This window comes from Lonchura striata, chromosome 22 (genome assembly GCF_050655825.1).
Source record: "Lonchura striata isolate lonStrDom1 chromosome 22, ASM5065582v1, whole genome shotgun sequence".
Lineage (NCBI taxonomy): Eukaryota > Metazoa > Chordata > Aves > Passeriformes > Estrildidae > Lonchura > Lonchura striata.
Genome location: NC_140724.1, coordinates 1710068 through 1734330, shown reverse-complemented (window position 1 = coordinate 1734330; position 24263 = coordinate 1710068). Strand labels below are relative to the sequence as shown.

Below are 24263 nucleotides of genomic sequence, written 5' to 3'. Positions count from 1 at the left end.
GTTAGTTGCTCCCAATGTGATGGGATTGTCAGGTGTTTGCTCCTTAATTTTCTGGAGGATGATGCAGAGCTTCGAAGTTGCCCTGGCAGGTTGTCCACGGAGGATTGGTGGAGCAGGGCAGTATGCCTGGCGCTTGTAGCGGAGGGCAAAGTCTGTGATGTTTTCTCATTCAGGGAAGTTTCTTGTGCTCACCTGTACCTGTGGTATTGCCCAGCCAGGCGCTGGCATGGTGTGTTCTCATGTGCTTCCAGCATATTATGAAAAGGTTCTTTCCCTAGAGGCTTGGTGGGGCACTGAACAGGCTGCCGAGAGAAGGGGCACAGCCCCGAGGCTACCAGGGCTCCAGGAGGATTTGGACAGCGCCCCCAAGGATGCACAGGGTGGGATTGTCGGAGTGTTCGTGCAGGGCCGGGAGTCGGACTTGATGGCTGTGGGCCCCTTCCAGCCCAGGACGTTCTAGGGCTCTGTGCTGCAGTGTGCAGCGCAGCTTTTGGCAGGGAAGGCCAGCAGAGCCGTGGTGGCCGCAGTCCGCGCTGACACCAGCTCCCTTTGCGGGCGTTTCCTTCGGGACCCCAGCGCTTTTGGTACCTGCGAGGTTTTAGACCAAAAAAGCACTGGAAAGACTGAGGCTCTTCCCGCCCCCGTCCGGACCGTGCCAGGCGGTGCCGCTGCCCGGTCCCGGGGCGGGCGGGCTCGGGCCGTGCCGGACAGTCCCGGGCTGTGCGGGGCGGCCCGTGCGGGGCGAGCGGGGCAGGCTCGGGCCGTGCCGGGCCGTGCGGGGCGGGAGGGCTCGGGCCGTGCCGGGTGTGCGGGGCGGGCTCGGGCCGTGCGGGGCGGGAGGGCTCGGGCCGTGCGGGGCGGGCTCGGGGCGGGAGGGCGGGCTCGGGGCGGGAGGGCGGGCTCGGGGCGGGAGGGCGGGCTCGGGGCGGGAGGGCGGGCTCGGGGCGGGAGGGCGGGCGCACGGCTCCGCCCCGGGGCGGTGCAGCGCAGGCCCCGGCCCGGCTCCATAAGGCCGCGGGGCCGCCGGCCGGACCCAGCGCCCCACGGGAGGGGTGATGTGGGCAGGGGGTGTCATGGCCCGGGCCTGGAGCTGCCTCTGTCGCCTCCTCCTCTTCCTCCTCTTCCTCATCTTCCTCCTGCCGCCGCCGGCCGCGCCCGGGCAGCCCGCGGGTGAGTGCGCGGGGGCGGGCCGGGCCGGGCCTGCCGCCCGCACCCCGCTCGGCCCCCCGTTCCCTTTCCCGGACAGCGCCGTTCCCCCTTCCCCGTCCCCTCCGAGGGTCGGGCCCCTCCTTGTCACCCCTCCCCTGCCCTCGAAGGGGCCCGGTGGGCAGAGCCCCCCCACAGCCCGGCCGGAGCGGGGGTCCTGCCCGCTGGCCCGGGTGCCCCGCGGCGGTCCCGGTGCCAGCAGGAGAGTCTGGGGTGGCAGCACCACCTGTGCCCTGCCCAGCATCGCCAGGGCCAGCGTCCCTGCTCTGGGATGCTGCGGAGGGTCCGGCGGGACAGCGGGGCTCCGGTGTCGGGACCGTGGGACTCCAGACGGGGAGCTGATCCCGGCGGTGGTCTCGGGTCCCGTCACGCCTGCCCGAGTTCGTGGGTGTCCCCCCGGCTCTTTGCTCCTCCATTCCCCGTGTCAGGTCCGGCCGTGCGCTCCGGGAGCTCCCCCGGCTCTTGCGGAGCGGGAGCCAAAGACCCGGCACAGCCCCGAGAGGCGCAGGGCTGCCCGGCCTCGGCCACCAGGAGCTCGGCTGTTGGGCAGAGCCGCCCTGCTGCTGTCCCCAGGGAGGTAGGGCAGGACTCACTGCCGCCGTTCTGCGGGGGCTCTTAAGCACCTGTTCCCCTGCTGTCCTTAGGGACTCTTTATGAATTGAAATGGTTCTGTTTATGGGCTCTTATGGTGCTGATTCAAGGCTGTATGTAACAGACTAAAATGTCCTCTCTGTCATTGTTTCCCTCTCCTGAGGGGACACGTGAACTGTGTAAAACTTTTGTGTTTGTCATTAATGCATGGTTTTATAGTCAGGTCTTCCCGCTGAGGAGTATATAACTTAATACTGGTGCTTCGTGCTGAGGACAGTGCTTCTGTGGTGCGTGCCTCTCCCTGTGGGATTCTGTGCTAGAATCTTTTCCTCTTACTTGCTGCGTTGTTGCTGGAGGGTGTGTGAGCTGTGTGAGGTGAAAGTCAGATTTGAGAGGTGGTGCAGCACATTGGGAGCTGCCTGACTGAAGGCCAAGGAACGATGTCTGGAATTATGTATCTCTGAGATGTCAGGTGCTTGTGCTTCCAGTGGGATGCTTGGTGTTTTGAGGAAAAAGGTTTTAGTTCCTGCCTGTAGGAACAAAACACCGGTGCCAGTTGCTGACGGTGGATGGTAGTATTCCTCTTTGCCTTTGTAACTCTCTGTCCCAGCTATTAATGCCAACCTTCCATGAAATATAATGAACCTCCTTTGCCTGAGTATGAGCAAGAAGGTGAGGGTAGAAACCTCCAAGTCTTGGGTTATAATGTAAGTGCTTTTGACACACGTGGGGATGGTAAGGCAGAAGTGGAGTCTTACCAGAAACTATTATCTGAAAGTTCCTGAATGACCATAACCACATAGTGGTGTGTAGCCTTAAGGGATTTGTGTGTCTGGCTTTCCCTCTCCTGTTTGTGTCCATAGAAGCATTCAAGATTTGGCTATATGAATTTAAAAAAAAATCACAGGCAGAGACTGCTTTGTGCTACTCCATCCCTTTCTTGGTACTTGGTGTCATACACACACCAGGATGTTCTGGCCAGGCTTGACCACAATTTTTGAAGTGTCTAAATGCTCGGGTTTAAATTTCTGGGGATATAGGGTGTTTGGTTAAGATAATTCTTTTGTTCAGATCACAGAAAATACAGCACTGCCTCACCCATATTGCAGTAAATCTGGGACAATCATTCAAAGAGTGGGTTTGTGGAGATTTCTTCCATGTAAAAAGGAAAGCAAGGAAGGACATTTCAGTGTAGCCAACATTGCCTCTTATAACGCCTTGCTTTTGGAAAAACAAAGTCAGGACCATGACTTTAGAGTTTCTCTATGTCCTGATCATTATTATTTCACAAGCTAAAAATCAAAAAAGAGGTAAGAATGTGCATTTCACAGTTCCCTTGGTGGCCAGATGTAAAGCCAGGGATGTCTCCAAAGAGAAGATTCCCACAGAGTCAGCTGAGAAAGCAATGCTGACGTTCACAGCTGGTAAGATGGGGAGGAAGTGAGTGGGTTCAGTGTGCTCAGCCCCTGCCCATGGGCATGCAGCAGTGGCTGGAAGGGCCAGTGACCCCAGGAGGATGTTGTGACAGCACCAGTGGGCACGTGTGACTGTCCTTTTTGTAGAACAAGGGGAGCTGTTGTCTTGCAGACAAATTAGGCTTTAGGAAGGGCAGAAGGAATGGGGAGAGTCTAGACAGGAAACACTTACAGCATAGGTCTGGATTTCAGCAAGGGGTGTAAGAATTTTCTAGGAAACGTTTCTGTGGAAGAGCTCCGTAACCTGATCAACATCCAGCATCCCCAGTGAAATACCGAAAGGAACTTCATGAACTGCTCTGGCCAGGTTTAATGTTATACAAATATTCCAGGTGAGCAATACGTCCAGAGGAATTTGCTTCTCTTGCCATAACTGGTCATCTCTTCCCGCCTCCTAAAAGGCACCAGCACAGCAGAAGAACCAGAATGTCTGAAGACTGAGAGCAGGGGAGGGAGAGATGGAAAGAAAAGTCCCAAAGAGTGGTGCCTGTAGAGGAGCAGCTGGCCAGATGTTCCCAGGAGTTTCAAAGATGAAGCACCACTGAAGCACTCTTTAGTGTTTGAGGTATGGGAGGAGCTTGAACTGCTGCCTCCACAGAAAACATTCCTACATTTAGAAGAAGACTTGTTACCTCTGTGTTTTGTATAAACCTCTAAGCATTTTTAAGTGGATTTGAATAATATTTGCGTAGTGAAAGTGAAGGAGGCTTTTGCTTGCAGTATTCCAGAGAGTAAATCCTACTTCAGTTGTGACCTTAGTGCAAAATCCAAGTGCACCAAAAAAATGGTTTTCTCCACCAGCAGTGGTTCTGTTGTTTTGGGGGACATATGTAAGTAAGCCAGGTCATGGAAGTTTCTCCTCAGACACTGCTTGGCAAACTCCTGCATGATTCTGAAAATAGGATATGGAGAATGCAGATTGAGCTGGCAGCTGGTACCTCCCAGTCAGATGGGATTCAGGCTCCATAAAGACTGGGATAGCAATCCCAGTGATTTGAACATGAGAGAAGTATCTGTCAGAAATAAGTGGCTTTGAAAGGATGGTGCAAAGTGTTCTACTGAGGTGGAAATAATTTCTGTACAAGTATGAGAGGGTGAAAAATGGGGGCCAGGAGCATGTTGGCAGGAAAGGAAATGAGTGTCAGGGTAGGTTAAATGGCAAGTGAATCAGACATGTGCTGTCTATTTTGAGTGTAACCTGTGGAGATCCATAAACACACACAGCACGTGTGCCTTGGTATGTGTGAAGCCTCACTGTTGTGTCCTGTTGTGGGGCTGTTTTGGATAGATGTATCTGACTGGAGAGTGGAGCCAGAACAGCCTGACATGAACAGGCAGAAGTGTAAGGAAATACTGAATATTGATGCTCCTTACTTGGAGGAAAGGAGAGGCATGTATGACAGCATGCTGGAAATGTAAAGATGTGGAGCTAGAGAGAAGGGAGTGAATGGTTGCCCTCCTCAGGGGCTCAGAGGTGCAGCTTGAAGCACAAGGAGCTGATTGTTGGGGATGGGGGATGCTCAGTGGAGATGCTTCATGTGGAACTGGTCCTGCCTGGACCTGGGGGGCTGCATGGCTGTGTAATGCTTTTGGCACTTCTGGTGGGCAGTCCCTGCCAAAGTGTGGAATGACTCGTGCAGCTGACCTCAGCTATTAATTGTAATCAATTGATGATAACCACAGTTAATGAGTTTTGGTATTAGCAGCTGACCTGCTCACATGCTGATGAGCTTGTTTTTATGAAATTAGCTTTTGTGGTGTAACAGGCCATAGTCTGAACTTTCCCCTTTTTAGTTTTTTTTCTTCCATTGAAGAGTGTATCTTTGACCTTCCGTTGCTAGGCTTGGGCAGGAGTCACAGCTCAGGAAGGATGATAATTGAGGGGAAGTGTGAGTGTGGGGGTGGATGTAGCTGTGTGCTGCGATTCTGTAACTGACACAATGACCCACGGGCATGCCAAGGTCTAGCAAGACAGGGGTTGCAGTCTGACCTTTGCTGAATGCAGATCTTACCTGTCAGGCACCTCCAGAACACCTGAACAGCCCTAGAGCTTCCCTCAGTGTCTGGAGAATCGTTATGGCTGTGATGTGTTCCAGTGATTTTCAAGCTCCCACATGCCGTGGAGCATGCATGGAATTCCTATGGTGGATTTGGGGTGGGGAAGATGAATCACATCTTCCTGGTTGTCTCCAATGCTTGGTAATTAATGGCAGCCTTTAATGAGATAAGATGAGATAAATATAGTCATGGATGCAGTTGTGTTCCTCTGATCGGAAACAAAATCTCAGCCCGGAAATGGGTCACCAGCATGCCGTGTCCTCAGCAGTGACGTGGTACAGCTCCAGCACCTGACGATTAGAAGTCCTGTAACTTGCTGAAAAATGTATTCCAAACTCTACCTGGCCTTTGTAGAAGGAAAATGTGGGAGCAGGGTTGGCTTTCTGCTTGGCTGCACTTGTCACCTGGGTTGGATTTTTGTTGAACTACTCTGTGCCCTCTTTGAGGGTTGCTGGTGATGTGTGAAATGCTGCACAGGGCACTTGGCATGGAAACAGGTTATTTGGGAAGTGAGGGGCAGTGCCAGGGACATACCTGCTTGCAACTCCCACTCCCATCACCTCCCAAACTGGGGGTGTTGAAGGATGGGAAGGAGGGCAGAAGGTGGGGAGAGAACTGTCAGAGCATTCAGAGACTTGAAAAGTGGCCACTTTTAGTGCTGTTGCTCTAAGAGAATCCTCTTCCCAGAAATCCCTCCCAGTTCTGCTTCATGTGATGATTCACTTACTTGTTTTCTGCGTCCAAGCGTGTGGTATTGCAGCAGTGCCAAGGCTGGCTGTGTGCTGCTGTCTGTGTGACCTGTGCCTCGAGAGCCTGGCCCCAGTGCTGTGGGTGGGAAGGGCCGTGGGGAGGGAGCAAGTGCAGCCCTGCAGGGGCTCGGGGCTGGTACCAGTGTGTGGTTGGGCATGACAAATGGGCAGAAGTGATTGCTGCAGTTTGTGCTTTTGGTGGTTCATTCCAGGGAAGGAAGCAGCCCTTCCCTCCCTTGTTTTCAGGCTAGGGAGGTACTGACACTGTGTTCTGTAGCCAGTGAATGTCAGGGGCTGTTTTCAGGAATTTTATCTCTGCTTTTTTAATACCTTTTGTCTGCAAACAGCATAGTAATGGAAGTTCTCTGCAGTCTGTGCCCTGTGTGAGTTCCTGAGAAGCAGTGGGGCTGTGCCTGTGCTCGGGTGACAGAAATGCTGTGTGGCAGACCAGGACAGTGCAGTGCTTCTGAGGCCTCCTGCCATGGCCACGTGTGCTGTGACAGGAGCGAAGCTGGGAGTGATCTGATGGCTTGTTCTTCAGGGATTGTGGTGGGAAGAATGTGGAAGGGACTTGCTTTTCCCTTGGGATGCCTTTTTGAGTGCTCACCCAAGGTGATGATGATGTGTGCCAGCTTGCCAGGGATGGGAAGAGGAGGGGGAGATATCTGAAGTAGCCTGAATGTCACTGCAGCTTTCTGGGGAACCCCTGGCATTTAAGGCCTGCCCATTTTCCATAGGATGGAGCGGGCCTCTCATAGAGGCTTTGAGCTCACAGTGCTGTCCTGCAACTTAGAGAAGCCAAAGGCCCTTTGGAGATGGAGTGTGAGTTTTTGTGTGCTCAGAGGGGCTGGTTTTAACTGGATGCAGCATCTCAGTCCCACTTGAGAGATTTTGGAGGCTCTTGGACACCAAACACTTGCTCACCTGCCCCAGATGTGGTGATTATTTCTGGAGGCAGTGAGGATAACTGTTCCCTTCCCCCTGCCTTTGTTGGGAAGCTCAGACTCCTCTGATGAGCTCATTGATTCTCTTGCCATGAGCCAGGAAAACTATTTCTCTGGATACTGCCTGTGATCTGGCTTGGCCAACCTCCTGCTTCCTGGGTGAGCAGCTGCGAGCCAGGCACCAGCAGATGCCACCACTGATGGGAAAAGTAATTTGCATGCACAATGTATTGTTGTTTACATAGTTAATATAAAACAAATTTCAAAATCTGATAAAGGGAGCTTGGACTGTGGATTTGTTTGGTTCAGGGGATCTGTCTGATGTTGCATATGCAAGTAATATATAAAGGGATCTGTGACAGCTTCTTTGTTGCAGGGATTTGTCTCACATCAGTTGTTTTGATGAGGCCCTTGAGAGCTCTCGAACAGCATAATGAGGAGTAGCGCCAGCCTCAGGTCAGGAGTTTGGCTGTGCTGTGGCATGGGGAAGGGCCAGGATGTGAGGCTGAGATGTGCCATGGGGAAAAGCAGGAGCTGCTGGAGCTCCTTGAGAGAGGCTGCACAGGGCAGTTCTGCAGCTTTGCAGCACAGGACTCTTGGTTTGACACTGGGTGTCCTTGAGTGAGTCCTTGCTTTGCTGACCTGCCTTAAGTGCTGATTCTGCTGGTGATGAGTGGTGGTGCATGAGATGGGTACAGGTAAGACAGTATTTGGAATGTGAAGATTTCAATTTGAAGCTTTCTGGAAAAATTGCTGTCTCCTCTGCTGTTTGTGTGTTGTTTTCTCTGGGCCCTTGCAAGGCAATCCAAGTGTGCCTTGCTCTGCGGTTTGCTCTGTGCTCTTCTGTTTGTGGACTTTTCCTGAAGTAGTGTTTTCTTCCTTGTGCTTCATCCTCTTGATTGCTTTGTTCCTTTAGCCACTGTTTCTGTTCTGCTTTCTAGGCTTCCAGGAGATTTCCCTGCTCACTTCCTACGAAGTTGTAACTCCACAGAGATTGGGCAGAGAGCGACGAGAGGCTTCCAACAGCTCCTCCATACAGGTACTGGGCAGTCCAAGACACATCTTCAGTTTAGTGTCTACTTCCAAATAAAGTCCACCCAAAAGTGACCTGAAATGCCCGTGGGAGGCTGCTGGATTCACCTGGCAGCAGGGAAATGTCTGTCCTTACAGAGGGCATCACCTCTGGCACTGCTGGCAGCTGAGGGACAGGAGTACCTCCCTCCTCCAGAGGTCATGAGTTGCTGCAGTGGATTTTTGATCTGGGTGTGAAACTTGCATCATGATCAGTAAAATAACTGTGTTGTCCTTTTCTGGCTCTGACTTGGAAGTTTTAGAAGGAAAGAACAAGAAAACCACAGTTCTATTTTGAAACCATTTCTTTCACGGGACTTTTCCCCAGTCACACAGGAAGGGATGCTAGGTTCTTGAGGCAGGGACAATTATAAAAGAAATTTCAGGCTCATCCACCTTTGTTGGTTTCAAAGACTGTTTTATTCATTAACCTTAGTAAAATGCACCTTTCTTTATATTCAGGACAAGTTGTCATATTCTATTAAAATTGAGGGAAAAGAATACACCATTCATCTAGAAAAGAACAAGTAAGTGATTGACTTCTTTAAATTATTAAATTGCTCAAACTGTTGTGTCCAGATGACAAGCTAGCACGTACCACACGAGTTCTGAATCCTGGGGTTCTCTGTGGGAAGTGCAGGTACATCCCAGCTCTGCAAAATGGGGAGAGATTGAGTCCTAGTGTCCTGGCCATCAGCCAGAGATGCTTTTTGATTCCTGCAGCCCTGGGGAACCCCTTTCAGAGCAGGAAGCTGCAGATTAATCCAAGGAGACCCAGGGAATCTACAACTCTTTCTATTCACAACTAAAAATAAACAAGCTGAACTGTATTTCAAGTAAATATTTTCACTTTTGTCTGGATCTTGTTTATTGTTTTAGTTTTGTGTTTTTTCCTGTCTCAGTAGCACAAGGACACTAATAAATGAGGAAATGGACTCTCTCTCCAGGGTCTGAACACTGAGACCTCACAGTTGATACAGACTCTGTCTGTCTGGAGTTTTAGGGTCACTAGCAGCACCAGCACATGGTCATTTACCAGGCCACTGCTGGCCACACTGCCCTTGTGATAAAGACACAATTGTGCAAGCCCTTGGGGACTCCAGCTGCCACTTGCCAAGGCCCTGACCCTCAGAAACGTGGGAATTTAGCTGCTCCACATCAATGGAATTACCAGGATGGTGCAGCAGTCTTAGTCGTGGGAGACCTTTCCAATGCACTTCCTCCTCGGTATGGGAAGGAGAAGGCATATGCAGCAGACTGAGGGCTGGATTTTTTTTCTGCTTGGAAACAGGCTTTTAGCACAATTTAATGGGTTTTGCTGCTTGTTCTACTCTCTGAGGTGAGGTGGTTAGTTTGATTTCATTACCAGTTCTACCATTCTGCTCTCTTGAATTTTGCTGTGAAAATATTCTATTTCTTTGTTAATTTTAGAATGTTTTCCTTATTTAATTGCAATTAACCTATTTTGATTAGAACTCCATTCCAATGTCACAGTCATTCCATGAAATTCCTCTTGTATTCCTTGTCCCCTTTCATTGCAGAGAACTGCTGCCCAAAGATTTCACAGTTTATACCTATGACAAGGAGGGAAAATTGCAATTGGAATATCCAGATGTCCAGGTAGGACTTCTATTCATACTCTCCCCGAGGGTGACTGGAATAGAGCATCTGTGGGATAGGGAGTAAGGATTACAAAAGGATAGTTTATTTTCTGCTGGGCTCCCTTCAGTACCCACTGCCCTCTTCCTGGAGAGAGTCCTTGATTTTGGATGAGGCTCTAACCTGTGAAAGACCTGTATTTTCTGATGTGGAGGTGGCTGCTGTCTCATTAGAAGCTGCTCCTCTCTACAAGGCTACTCTCTGAGAGTGCTGCTCTCAGCTCTTGGTGTCACCATTGGGGTGCTGCTGTCCTTGTCCCACAGCCCAGTGCAGGGCTGGTGTCACTTCTGGCCTTTGCCTGCCTTCCTCCAAGGCCTGGAGCTCACACTGGCTGCTCTGGGGGCTGAACAGGCAGCTTTGCTTTTGCTTTTGCACACAGTGAGCTTCCAGACTGGTCCCTGAGGCACTGTGAGCTGTGGGCCATCCATTCAGCAGGGCTGGCTGTTAGGAACCAACAACTCCTCAGGGTGGGCTGCTCTGCTAGTCCTGAGCAGCTGCAAGGGACGGACCAAGGCTGAGGGACCTTTGAGAGGGATGTGATCTGAGTAGTGCTGGAGTTACTCCACTGAAAGCATGTTTGCAGCCCTCACTCTGTACAAGCAGGCTGCCTGACGTGTTGCCTTTGGAAATGTAGAATTGAAAGCAGGTTGTGTGATACAAAATGCAAGAGAGCTTTCCTAATGGCTTCACTCTTAGGGATCAGTGTTGTTCCTTTGAAAGGGAAGTATTAGTCATACGTGATTCATAGGATCTTGTTCTTGAAAATAGAGCACCTGAGTCAAATTACTATTTGCTTCCTAGTTAAAAGGGATTGGTTAGAGGAAAAGTGCTTTTTCAGCATTAGGTCACAGAAGTCACGCTGGCCCTGAACAATTAGCACAAGCCCTCTGTGCTTTCTGCATTCCTTGCTGAGTATCAGGGGACAGACTCTGTATTATAGACCCCTATATCAATGTCTAAAGATGCCCTTGCCAGAGGACATGGAGTGTGTTTGCCCCATGCTACCTCCTGTCTAGTTTCCAGAATTGGGGTGTCCAGAGTACGCAGTGGGAGCACCCTGTGTGTCAGGGCTGCACTGTGCAGCCAGAGAGCTCTGGCAGCACAGCTCTGGCTGGGTGCACAGCAGCTGCTGTCCCTCCTCCTGCTACAGAGAAGTGATAGACAAGCCAGAACTTTCTGCCAGAAGCCTGAAGAGTAATTTGGCCCAAATCTGGTGGGAGGGGCTGGTCTGAAATATTTGAAGCAGGGTGGAGGACAGAACAGGACAGGGATAGCCTAGGTCAAGTCAAGAAATCCAGCTGTGGTAAATTTAACTGAATCCATTTTGAGTTCTTGAGTTGTAATCACTGCTGGTCAGTGGCAGACCAGAGGTTGCCCTGGGTGTGCAGGCACACCTGAAACCCGTGTGTAATGCACCTTGTTTTCCTGCCCAGGATCACTGCCATTATCAGGGATTCGTGGAGGGGACCCTGGATTCCGTGGTGGCTGTCAGCACTTGCTCAGGGCTCAGGTAGCACAACTCCTCCTTTGTGTCCCTGCTGTCACATTGTGGCTGCTGAACCCAAAACCCAGTTCTGCTGGTTTTGATTGTGCCTCAGCCAGCCAGGGAGTCACTAGCTGCACTGAGCTGCCTTGATGCTGTTGTCCTGTGGCATCTTTTATTCCAGGAGTTCACAGATATTTGAAGTACCATCAAATAAGTTATTACTGCAGTTTGTTACTGGAATGCAGTAAGTTGGTTTTGATGCACATTTGGCTTATTTTTTAACTTGCACAGGTAGTCATGACAACTGTACCTATGGAATGTTGAACATTAGTCTCCAAATTTCACAAAATTGGCCCTAAACCTTATGCATATCAAGTCTGATGGAATTTTCTACTTTGGGCTAATTGCCATATATTGTGTGCCATTGATTTTTGCAGGGCCATGTCAGGCACCAGAGTGACAATAGTGTATTTGAACTCAAACATTTCTGTTTTAAGACCTGTGATGTAATTCGTGGGGCATTGCAGGGTCTTACAGATGTATTTAATGTCCTGCATTTGTAAGGCCCTGCTCAGTGAAAGGCTGCTGCCAGGCCTGGAGTGAAGTGTGCTGGTTCACAAGAGCTGAGGTATAGGCAGGCTTTGGTTATCCAGGAATAACTGTTCCTTTGTTTAGCTGTAAAAATTCTGAGTTACTGTCCTCTGTGGTCTATGCCAGTTGTCTTACACACTGCCTTATTTTAGGGGTTTGGTGACTATAGGGAATATCACCTATGGGATTGAGCCCATGGATCCCTCTTCTGGCTCTAAACACATTTTATATCGACTGGATAATGTGAAGAAAGAGCCCACAGCGTGTGGAGTAACTGCCGAAGGCCAGGAAGGGGAACATGCAGAGGCAAATCTCCATCCCAGTATGACCCAGCTGCTGCGGGTAAGTCCTCCCCAGTCCCACATAAGGGGTTTTGTGAGTTCATTTTAGAGTGTGGAAGCAGCTTATCAGATTTCCTGGGACTTAGCACATACCTAAAGGTTTATGATTTGGGGGGTTTGCACTACAGGACAACTCAGTTTCTTCCCCAGAGCAGCCATAGTCTCCTCCTGTTTCTGCACATGGCAGTGAGGATGAGGCAGCTGATGAGAATCTTCCTGAGCTTTTTTGGGAGACTTCTAAGAGCCAGAACATGACCCCCATGGAGAGGCTTGTTAACTAAGTCCTGCATCAGGAGCCATCAGGAGCCAGGAGAACACTGTCATGTTTATTCCATCCTCCTCACCATCACAGAGTTTGGTGTGAAGTCCCCCTTGCCCTTCAAGGACTGTCTGTACAGGAACAAGATTGAAATGAAAGCAGGAGAACGAAAAATGTGTTTCACGTCAAGATCATTGGTATTTGCTTGTAGACTCTTTCTGACTCTTTATCAAAATGTGTGACTTTCCAAGACAACCTGTGCAGAGGTCCCTTGCTTTTGAAACAAGGGAGGTCTTTGTGCAGCTGAGTTTTAGTGTAAAACACAGAGACTCTCATTGCATTGGATTACACTGCTTGGGTTTGGCACAGTGTGCTTTGGGTGTGTCTCAAACCACTGATGGTATCAAGTGAAATATGACAATGTCATGAGGGTTTTTTTTTGTTTACACTTGAATTAATAAATCTGAAGTTGTCTAAAACATTTCTTTTCCCAGAGAAAGAGGGCGGTCCTACACCAGACAAGATATGTGGAACTGTTCATAGTCGTGGATAAAGAAAAGGTGGGAATTCTGTGTGGCTTTCCTTTTTTTTTCTCCTCAGGAGAGGGCCTGGAAAGCCGTCAGGTTTAATTACTCCCAAATGGATTACTGAAAAATACATGATAACTTACCCAAGTTGTGCAGATATGCTACCCTGGAAATGGATAAATGTGTGCAGTGCAATCTTCCTCAGAAAAGGAGTCAGCCATCAGACAGGGAGAGGTTCTATTAGCAAGGAATCTCCTAATGTAAGGAAAGCACATGGTAAAAACTGCATTTGCTGTTGTCTTTGGAATGCTGAGCAGTAGCAGTGAAGATGTTGTTGTCTTGATTAGCATCTTCTTGGAGATTTGGAGCCAGGCAAAAATGTTTTGTTCCTTTTTCTGACTGTTGTCTCTCTCTACTCTTCATGGAGCTAAGTTTCTTTGTCTTGCAGTTTGAAGATTTTGGGAAGAGTGAAACAGAAGTAAGAGAACATATGGTGCAGCTGGCAAACTTCCTTGACAGTGTGAGTAGGAGGGATGCTGTGAGCTGCAGCCCTTCTGCCTTTTGGAAATGTCCACCTTGGGGTCTCTTCTGGTACCACTTTGGGGAATTCATCCCCATGGAAGCTTTTCCTCCTCTAAATTCATCTGCACTAATCCACCTTGAGAATTAGTTTAGGAGACTCTTCCAACCTATGCTACATCCAGTGAGTGACAGGACAGATTGTTGCAATTATTGCAATTCTTGTGTCTGTAAATTATTGTAATTCTTGTGTGTAAAAGTTAGAGAAAAAGCATATCTGTAACTCCACTATTTCACATGATATTTGGCAGAATTGAGACTTTTGTTTTTCTGTATGGTATTGTCTTAAATGTAGCCAGTGTGGCATTTAAGCATTGATCCTGTAGCTAATGAAGGTCTGAATCACAGGGAAAATGCATTCTGGTGGTTCCAGTTGTGTACTAGTTGTGAAAAAAAATTCAAACCCACACAGAAAAGATGGATGCTTGCAATAAGGTCTGTAAAACCAGGCCACTTGTTTTTGTCTGAAGATATTAATGGAGATTTCTCCTCCCTTTCTCCCCAGATGTATGTTATGCTGAACATCCGCATTGTGCTGGTTGGTCTGGAGATCTGGAAGCACGAGAACATCATCAGCACGGACGGGGGGGCTGGGGATGTGCTGGCCAATTTCGTGCAGTGGCGAGAGAAGAACCTCGTCCTGCGGCGGAGGCACGACAGCGCCCAGTTTGTCCTGTGAGTGCCAGCTCCTTCCCTCTGCTCCCAGGAAGTTCACTCTGTTCCTGCCTGCCCAGCCCAGCTGTAGTGCCTGTGCTCTTCATATGCAGAGGGATGGTGTGGAAGAGACTTTCTATGTAAACACTTGGCTTAAATTAACAGAGTAAAGGAGTCTTGAGCAGACAGTAGAAGGTTGACTGGTGCCATTTGTGCTTGTGGTCAGTAGCAGCGCTCCTGTGTCAGCCTGGGAAAGCTGGAGCAGCAGAATTTGTGCCCCACAGGCAGGATTGGTGTGTGTCTGTACAGACAGATGATGGTCTTTCCTTTCTCTTCATGACTGCAGGAAGAAGGGCTTTGGTGGCACAGCTGGAATGGCCTATGTGGGAACAGTGTGCTCCAAGAGCCATGCAGGAGGCATTAACGTGGTGAGATTTCTTTAGTGATCTCTGAATGTGATTGAGGACAGAGTTTGCACTCTAAATCTTCGTGGAAGCACAGAGTCTTTCATAACAAAGCTGAAGTGTCTCAGTGGGGCTCTTTTGTTGTCCCCAATGATTTCTGACACTTCCAGGGTATCTGGATCACAACTTCTCTGTAGTCTTCTGCTCAGCTTCTCCTCTGCTCAGTGTACAGTACTCATGCAAAAGGATTTCTCAGAGAGGATTTCTCTGTGTCATTTTAAGCATCTCTGCCTCAAAAGTATATGGGAGCTATAGGTGTTCTCAAATCTATCCTGTGCTGTTTGACCTGCAGCTGTGACCTCCCTGAGCAGTGCTGGTTCACTGTGTGTTTTATATGGAACTGCAGAGCCTTAATGAACCAAGCTGCTGGTCTCAGATAACTCGCAATCCCAGAAGTCTGGCTTCTTTGGACCAGTGACAGAAGTACTGGAATTTGCACATTTCAGGAGAATTGGGCTGGTGTGGAGAGTTCTAGTTTTTGTGTTAATGTTACAGCTGTTCTGGGAAGTGGAAGTTGTTGGGTAGTGTCCCAGACGGGTTTCTCTGAGGGCTCTTACTGCTAAGCAAATTCCATGCACTTGGTTAGAAATCTGGCCCTGTTGGTCTGAGAATTCTGATAACGTATAGACAGAATGGCAGAAGGGTCTCCTTGGCACAGAAGTAAACATTGACTTTGTAAGTATAAGCTCTGTGCTGACTGCCCTCTGTGTCACTCCTGTGCAGTTTGGAAGGATCAGCATCCAGATGTTTGCATCCATCATGGCTCACGAGCTCGGCCATAACCTGGGTATGAACCACGATGATGAACGAGTCTGTCACTGTGGGGCAAGCAGCTGCATTATGAGCTCTGGAGCATCGTAAGTAGCTGACCAAGGGAGGGCAAAGAAGGCTCAATGTGCCCCATCCATGTACTTTGTTTTTATGGATTATTTTTGTCTTCAAATGCCCCTTGCAAAGAGTTGTGTTGTGCTTGTAATAGGGAAAGCAAATTGTTCTGCAAACACAGGGAATACTGGCTTGGCTTACTGTAAAGCTCAGCTCATTTTCTCTATTGCAGGGGATCGAGGAACTTCAGCAGTTGCAGTGCAGAAGACTTTGAGAAGCTGACACTCAACAAAGGTGGGAGCTGCCTGCTCAATGTCCCAAAGCCTGATGAGACCTACAGCGTCCCATACTGCGGGAACAAGCTGGTGGATGCTGGGGAGGAGTGTGACTGTGGCTCACCAAAGGTTTGTAGCTGTGTGTTTTCCCCACAGTGCCAGAGCAGTCTTGTGCCCCCTGCTCAGAGGGGACTGTTTGTGAGTGAGGGGAAGATTTTGTGACATTCACAGCCCTTGTGTCCTCAGGAATGTGAAAGTGATCCATGCTGTGAGCCAGGAACTTGCAGGCTCCGATCCGGTGCTGAATGTGCTTATGGTGACTGCTGCAAAAACTGCCAGGTAGGAGACTGTGGTGGTGTTGGGAAGCTGAGAACAGGAGAACATTGGCTTAGTCAGTGCATCTGTGAGAGGGAGTTGTTCTGTGTGTCCAAGGGCTTTAGACCAGAATTCAGATCAATCCCTTGTTTGGGGCATATCGTGGGTCAGGTGCAGCGCTGGTCTCTGCTGTGAGGTTCCTGTCTTCTGATGCAGTTTTCCCTCCCCTCTCTCCTCAGCTCCTTCCTGGAGGCACAGAGTGCCAGTCTCTGCTGTGAGGTTCCTGTCTTCTGATGCAGTTTTCCCTCCCCTCTCTCCTCAGCTCCTTCCTGGAGGCACAGAGTGTCGGGCCAGCACCAATGAGTGTGACCTCCCGGAGTACTGCAATGGCAGCTCCCAGTTCTGCCAGCCAGACTTCACGGTGCAGAACGGGCACCCCTGCCACAACCAGGAGGCCTACTGCTACAATGGCGTGTGCCAGTACTACGACGCTCAGTGCCAGGACATCTTTGGCTCCAGTAAGGAAGGGCACAGTGTTACAGTCTAAGAGATGTAACTAAAGAATACACTAAGTTTATTTGAAATATATTTATTTGCTTGTCACTAACAGAGACCAGCTGGCTTTGGCAGAGTATTTGAAGCAGTGGTAGTAATGGCTTAGCATCATGGTCATGCATTCTTCCTGTGTTACACTTAGTTCTGTGTTGGACATAATGTTGTTGCACTTACCATTTCTGGTACAGTGGGGTTTCTGCTCTGTAAAGAAAACTCAAATGCTATAATTGACTCAGGAGAAGTAACTGTTTTTCTCCATTTTTAAACTTGGAACCTTGTGATCCTGACATTTTAACCTCTTTAGTGTTTTGACCAAGTTCCTAAACTTGCTGCTGCATGACAAATACTTATTGTAGCAGGGTAGTTGCTGGGGGTACAGGAGATCCTGCGTGGGATGTTTCTGTGCCTGGGTAACATGGCTCCTCTCTGGGGATGGGCTGTTGTTTGCAGAAGCCAAAGCAGCCCCCAACATTTGCTTTGCTGAAGTGAATTCCAAAGGGGACAGATTTGGCAACTGTGGTTTCCATGGCCATGACTACAAGAAATGTTCCAGCTGGTGAGTTGAGCCCAGTGCGTTGGGAAGTTCTGAAATATGTGGCTGGGAATCTTTATTTGGGTGCCGTGGTGTCAGTTTGGGATGTTTTAGGGGGTGCACAGGGGAGGGATGCAGGGCTGTGCTGGGGAGAGCATGTTCTACATCTCCTGTCAAGGATTGTGCTTGCCCTAAGTGTTCACATATGGGAAGATGAGAAGCAAATCATAATGTTTTCCTTAATGTAGAGATTCCAACAGCTTACAGAAAGAAGGGATAAACTACTCTTGCAGCACTGGAATGAAGCCCAGTTCAGTTTTATTTGTCAAGTTGCCTCAATTTTGTTTTCAAGTAGCATCTTCCAGTAGAAAGATCGTATCAAACACATGGTAGTCTGGTTCTCAGGATAAATTCAAGTGTCACTACAGCGTTCCTGTGTTGCTGTTGTAGGAATGCCATGTGTGGGAAGCTGCAGTGTGAAAATGTGAAAGCCATGCCTGTGTTTGGAATCAAGCCTGCTATTATCCAGACTCCCATCAGAGGCACCACATGCTGGGGGGTGGATTTCCAGCTGGGCTCTGATGTCCCGGACCCAGGAATGGTGAATGAAGGCACCAAGTGTGGTTATGGAAAGGTAATTAAAATTTTTAAAATTATATCCTAATGTAATAATTTGGGGCATTCATGGGAATAAAATTTTCAGCTGCACTGTTTAATAAATAGTTATGACCATTATTTTTGGATGCCTATAGTTAATGTGAAACTAAATTAGTCTATTGATGCCCCTCACTGCCCAGTACTGCACTGCATCTGCATCAAACCTTTAATGAGCCTTTCATTTGTAGGTGAAGCGAAAGGAATTGAGTTTGTTGAGAGCCAGAATCTTTGCTCTGTGAGTGAGCAGAAGAGCCAGGCCCACACAAATGCCTCGAAGACAACTTTCAATTAAAATCCAACTAAACTGAAGTGTGCAGAAGCTTAGCCCTAGCAGAGGAATGTGCATTCCACATGTCCTTACTGGGCACAATTTAATTGCTGTTCCTTTACATTCAGACTGGAGACAAAAGGCTCCAGTGCCAGCTCAGCCCCATGCTGAGAGGCTTTTTGTGGAATAGAGTTTCTGCAGAGTTTGGAATTATCAGTGAGAGTGTTCGAGGCTTTGTGGCAGCAAGCAGTGTGGCTGTGGGCTAGGAGCAGGCATCTGGGCAGGCAAGGGGGCACTGAAATGCCATCATCCCTCATCTCCGTGCATCTCTATTCCCCAGATCTGCAGGCACTTCCAGTGTGTGAGTGCCTCTGTCCTGAACTATGACTGTGATGTGGAGAAGCAGTGCCACGGGCATGGGGTAAGCAGGGAAGAGAGGCAGCAAGTTTTAAAATTATGATTGATTACTTTATTTTTCTGTTTTTTAGAAACTGTAAAACTCTCTATGAAGTGCCTTTAGGCAAGAGAACCTGTAGCAGTGTCAAAAAAATCTTTGACAAAACTCTCTGCCAGGCAAGAATTCCCAATTCCAGTATTGCTAATGAAATTTGGCTCTGCATCTCACAAAGGAAAAAAAAACAAACAAACAAACAAGCAAAAGCCATGGTGTGTAAGCTGTTGGGATAGCTAATCCTTGGAAACTCTTCCTGAACAGAGCTCTGTGTGCTCAGTCATGTGAAATCTTGGGATGCCTGGCCAAGGACTGTTTGGAATTGGCTAAGGAGTTACTGGGTAAAATTCTCCAGGCTGAGCAGTAAGAACAGGTCATGGCTGCTGCAAGCAGATTTAAATGCACACAAATGGAAGTTACTGAGTATTTGTGTTTTGGAGTACAGGTGTGCAACAACAACAGGAACTGCCACTGTGAAGCTGGCTGGGCCCCTCCTTTCTGTGACTCCAAAGGCTACGGGGGCAGCGTGGACAGTGGCCCTCCGTACAATGGCAAGTGGCTGTGAGGGCTGGGGCTGGCTGGGGCTGGGTGCTCCAGGGCAGCCCACGTGTTGGTGAACTTTGGGGCATGGCTCTGTGCTGGGTTTCACTCATTTTCTGCTCAAGGTGTTGCACTCCTGTCTCAGGATTCTGGGGTAGGGATCTGGACTGGTTTAGTTCAGGTGATTTCTTGGAACAAAGATCCTCTTTGTATCCAGGCTGGGAAGGGAAGCCCCAGTGAAGGGAAGTATGATTCCTGCAGAAGGGAAAGCAAACAGGCACAGCTAGGAAGCTTGCTTTACTCACTGACAGTTTGAAGGTGAAATAGGAAGCCAGAGCAAAGCTCTGATTTGGAGAAAACTTAGGCTGTTTCCATGTGGAGTTTATAAAGATGGGATTGGTGTAACTTCTGTGGGCTGCACAAATGATCTTGAAGACTGTTTTTCATAAGCTGGTGTGGGTTTGGGAAAGCTAGGGATTCTGATGCAATAGCAGGAGAAGCACACTGGAGCTCGGGCAGATCCCTCAAATCATCAGACAGAAAAAGGGAAAGGCTGTTTAAGTACAGCCTGCAGGGGAGAAATTGCTGCATATAAAAATGTCAGGATTAAGAACCCAAGTTCTTTGTTTACAGCAAACAGGGGCTGGAGAAGAGGTAGATTTAACATCAGACCAAAAGGCAAAAGCTCTGTTTTCCTCTCTCATAAGATCTTTAATAATGAAACATTACAGTCATGAAAAATGACGACTGGTCTCCTGATTTGTGCTAGTGCAGCCCAGGGTATCAGCTCTAAAAGATAAACGAAAAGGATCTATCTGGGCATCTATCTTACTGAATTCTTTTGTTTTTTTCCTATGAAAGATGGCAAGCAGTTACAGACCCATTGCTACCTAATACTCTTTGCTGTTACGAGTCAGGTGGTGGTGACACCACGTAAGGCTAATTTTGTTTCCGTGGCTCTGTGCCCCCAGACAAGGACACCTCGCTGCGCAATGGGCTGCTGGTGTTCTTCTTCCTGGTGCTCCCCCTGCTCGTGGCTGCTGCTCTGGCCTTTGCAAAGAGGGACAGGCTGAAGCGGAGCTGCAGGAGGCTGATGTCCCGCTGCCACTCGTGAGTGCCTCCTCCTTTCTGCCTTTTCCTCTGCCCTGGAACAGTCCATGGTGTTTGTTTACACCAGCCAATGCCAAAGTGTGGAGGCATATCCCAGTCCGAGGATGTCAGGTGAAGGCCCCTGCATCCAGTGGCACAGATAACTTGCCCCTGGCGATGACAGAAAAGATAAATCCATCCCAAATCAAGAGAGCAGAGAGTTTTCTCTTTACTGTTACGTTTGTTCGTGTGCATTGCTGATAGGGATTTATACTTTGGGTCCCATTTTTTTATAGGGAGGCAAAGGGAAGCTGCCAGAGTCTTGAACAGAAGAAGGGTTGTTGCTGTTTATTACATTTGTGTAAATATTATCTTTCTCACACTAGATATGTGCTAAGATAGTATAAATCCAGCTCAGGTTCACAGTGCCTGGGCTCACAGCCTGCACAGTCACTGTGTCTGGGTTATGTGCTCACACAGTCCATATCTATTGGATTTCAGGTCACTTCAGTCACCTCCTCCTCGGCCAGACACTGAACCCAGGGACTACCAGCAGAGAGGCTTCTCCCGTGGCATGCCTTATCCTCCGAGAGCTGTACCCATGGTAGGAATCAGCTACTTTCCCTTACTCTATTTGTTACTCAACCAAAGAGATTAAGGCAGTTGCTCTAACTTTTGCTCTAATAAATGCTTTAAAGTTACTTCTTAATTTCTGAAAGTTATATTTCTCCTTGATAAAAAGCAGAGAGAATATTTGTTTCCTGATGGTTGTGGGGGTGGGGGACTCCTCAGTTTCCCAGTTGTGCTTAGTTTAAATGTTGTCCCAGGCTGTGCTTAGTTTACCTGCTTTGCTGCTCCCTTTTCCTCATGACAGATGCCCAGCCCACGTTAGAATCCCTCCCTTGTCAGAGCAGTTGTCCTCTGAATGCCACAGCCAGCCAGAGCACACTCCCAGAGCAAACCAAGTGCTGTTGTGATCAGCCTTTCTGTGTTTTCCAAAATCCAACAGACTGCTGTTGCTTCTTCCTACTGAGTTTCTCAGAGGAAAGAGCACCTCTGACATTGCTGGTTTGCAAGTGTTCTTGAACGCCACTTATTTAGTGACACAAATATTTTGGTACCCTATGTGCAATTGGTCAACATTCTCTTTGTATTTTCTTTGCAGGATGTGCATCCAAACACCTTTCCTGTCCCAGCTTACCCAGTTAACCAGCACCCTCAGCAGGCTTTCCACCAGCCCTACTACTCCCCACCGCAGTACCCGGTGCAGCAGCCACAGAGGGTGCCCAGCAGGTCAGTGCAGTTACTGCAGATGCCCACTGGCAGTGGCACTGATGGGATTTCTTATCCTGGCCGTCACTCCAGGGAGCCCTGGGGTGTTCCACCACATGTTGTGTGTGAGTGGGGCTGACTTTTCACTGGCAGAAGTTTCTCCTTCACCCTGGAAGGCAGCGCATTCGTCCTGCGCTGTCACGGCTGCGTGGTGATGAACGAGGCTCAGAGCACAGCTCTGCGGGCAGATTAGCCCAGCAGGTGGATGAAAGGCCTGTTAAAATAGTCAGTTTAAAAGCAAATTACTCACAAATCTGTCATTGTGCCGATTTATGAATGTTAGGGCCAAGTGCAAAACCATTTCTCTTAACTTCAAGCAGAAAGTTCTCCTGTATTTTTCATCTTACTTTTGAATTGAGGTTGTGAGATGCAGTGCTGTACTGTGCCACACACAGACCAGGAAGTGCCCAGGGGCTGAGTGGGAGCATCCTAATGTAGCTCATGTTGGTGGGGGCTGTCAGAGAATTTTGGGAGAAAAGGGGAGTTTCAACAGATGGCGGTTCCCAGAGGATCTCCGGCCATTGAAGGCGCGCTCTGAGCGTGGCGTGTTCAGGAGTCGTGGTGTGGAGGTCGGGGTGGGGCAGTGCTGTGGTTGGGCATTGGGTGTGAGGGCTGTGGACTGAGTGCTCCTCCTGTGTCCCCTTGCAGGCCCCCGCCCCCGCAGCAGAAGGTTGTACCTCAGGGAGCGCCGCCGGCACAGCAGAAATGTTTACCTCAGGGACAGTACTTCCCTTCCCGACCGGCACCTTTGCCTCCCAAATAGCTTTCAACTTCCTTGGGGACTTCGTGCGAGCTGACCTGTTGGCTGCCACAGCTGAAATTGCGGTTCCCCTTCTGGCATCCCGTGGGCAGCCTCCCTCTGCAGCCTGGGACAGGGCAAACGAGAGATCCCGGCCAGGAATGTAGAACGTTACACTCGATAAATACCTCGACCAAAGCTCCAGGGACTGAAACACCCAGCCCGTCCCTCCCTCTGGCCAAGCTTTGCCGTTGCAGCCAGGCTGGCAGCAGGAGTGCAGCAAGCAGCCTGCAGGGAAATAGTCCTGAAATCCAGCATGTGGGTTTGGGTTTCCCCACTTCTGCCATGAGCCCTGGTAAGGAAATTGTCCAATTTATTGTTGTCTCTCTGACTGTGCAGTGAGGAATTGGAGTAACTCGTTTGCAAAGCAAGGAGAGCTGGTCAGTTAATTTACAGTTACTCTGCATGGACTGGAAAGTGTTTCCCATGTACACCTTAATGGCATAAATGGAATGATGTCTCAGAGGACTTTTTCAGGAAGAGAGATTTTAAACATGTTTATGCATGTGTATATGTTTATAGATGCATAATAATGCACTTAAATTCTTAACTCCATGCTGACTGACAATAAGCTGTGCTATAGGAGCACTGAGTTTAATGCTTTTTAATTAGAGAGTGGCTAAACGAGACTCCTGTACTAATTCCCACTAATACATGGATGGGCAGTGAAGATAAAGGTACGAGAAGACACAACCATATTCTGGTTTTAAAAAATGGGGGCTGCTGTTAGGTTTTTATTCAGGTCTAAAGACAGCAGCAGTCCCTGCAAAACACTGGGAAGTGTCTCTGCCTGGACTACCAGAGCTTCTCTGAGCACTTTAAATGGGAGCCTGGTGATTGATGCACCCTGTCTTTAAGAGCCAAGCCCTTGTAGTGTCAGTCAGGATGCTTCTGGGCTACTGTGTGTCAGACTAGACTGCCCTCTGCTCCTGTACCATGGGCTAGACTGGATTTTGGAACGCCTCCTGAGCAGAGGTGCTCAGCATCCACTGTGCTGGGAGAGGGAGCTGTAGATCCTGATCCAGTGGTGCTGTGGGTAGAAGCTGGATGTTGTGGTCACAAATAGAAATCTATTGCACAACTTGATAAAAGTGAAGTTCTATTGCACAAACTTGCTAAAAGCAAGATAAGTGCTGAAGAGTGTGCTGGGCTGTTTCACTCTGTGCTCGATACAAGCACAGCTCAATCTGCAAAATCCCCCTAATATTGCCAAAAAATAATCTTTTCCTCTGTATATACATACATAAATATATATATAGCGTGCGCAGTAATAAAATACTTGAACTCCTGTGGTTTCCCATAAACTTAGATTAAGATAACACTATTAAAATCTGTAAAATGTCACCTAGAATTTCACCAACTGTACTGGTGGGGGGGTCTCCTCTTTGTTCCAAGATAATCAATTACTTCCTAATTGTGTTTCTGTGTCCTGCTCTGCCTGAGCAGGCTGTCTCTCGGTCTGTCACAATGAGCTCTGCAGCTGGATACAGCCCATCTCCAGCCCTGGTCAGAGGGTGGGGAAAGAGGAGGGGATCCAGGGAATGAAGTCATCCAGAGAGATGTACTTAACTGTGTGTGACATGCTGTGTGTGTGAGCTAAACTATGCTGAAAATGGTGCCTTCACTAGACAAAGAGTTTTTGTACTCCCGGTGTGCGCGTTGGAATGGCCGCAGTGCAGAGGGTAGGGACGTGTGTTTGAGAAGCGATCCCAAGGACAGGAAATGGCTCCAGTTTTTGGTGTTGAATACTGAAGATGACTACTGACTTTCTTTTGTGAAGTGTACGGATGCCTGTCCCGGGCAGGTCAGGAGCCGTGTCCGCCTCTGCAGCCGGCCCCGCGCTGGTCTCTGGCCCAAGGGCTGTTCCCGGCCCCTTTGTACAGACCCAACAAGCAATAAAGATGCCAGTTTTGTACAAGTCTCTGCCTCGGCCTCTGCTTTGAGGGGTGGAGCTGTTGCCGGTGGGGCTGT

General features: G+C 49.0%; 1 protein-coding gene across 3 annotated transcripts; it reads left to right on the top strand.

The window, feature by feature from the left end:
- Positions 1-948: 948 nt before the first annotated feature.
- LOC110473400 (disintegrin and metalloproteinase domain-containing protein 9) lies at positions 949-24210 on the top strand. Of its 3 annotated transcripts, XM_021535893.4 has the most exons (22): positions 949-1170; positions 7965-8062; positions 8557-8621; positions 9636-9714; positions 11187-11263; positions 11983-12172; positions 12925-12990; positions 13406-13477; positions 14042-14211; positions 14537-14618; positions 15378-15511; positions 15712-15883; positions 16001-16093; positions 16392-16587; positions 17075-17180; positions 17607-17790; positions 18422-18502; positions 18978-19083; positions 20044-20182; positions 20663-20765; positions 21327-21454; positions 22142-24210. In XM_021535893.4, the coding sequence occupies exons 1-22, from the start codon at positions 1056-1058 to the stop codon at positions 22254-22256; spliced, it is 2571 nt and encodes an 856-aa protein (XP_021391568.1). In that variant the 5' UTR covers positions 949-1055; the 3' UTR covers positions 22257-24210. The 3 variants fall into 3 exon arrangements, with proteins under 3 accessions (XP_021391568.1, XP_085415256.1, XP_085415255.1); XM_085559130.1 differs by lacking the exon at positions 11187-11263 and having other exon boundaries at positions 994-1170; XM_085559129.1 differs by lacking the exons at positions 949-1170; positions 8557-8621; positions 11187-11263 and adding an exon at positions 1687-7479.
- Positions 24211-24263: the final 53 nt, after the last annotated feature.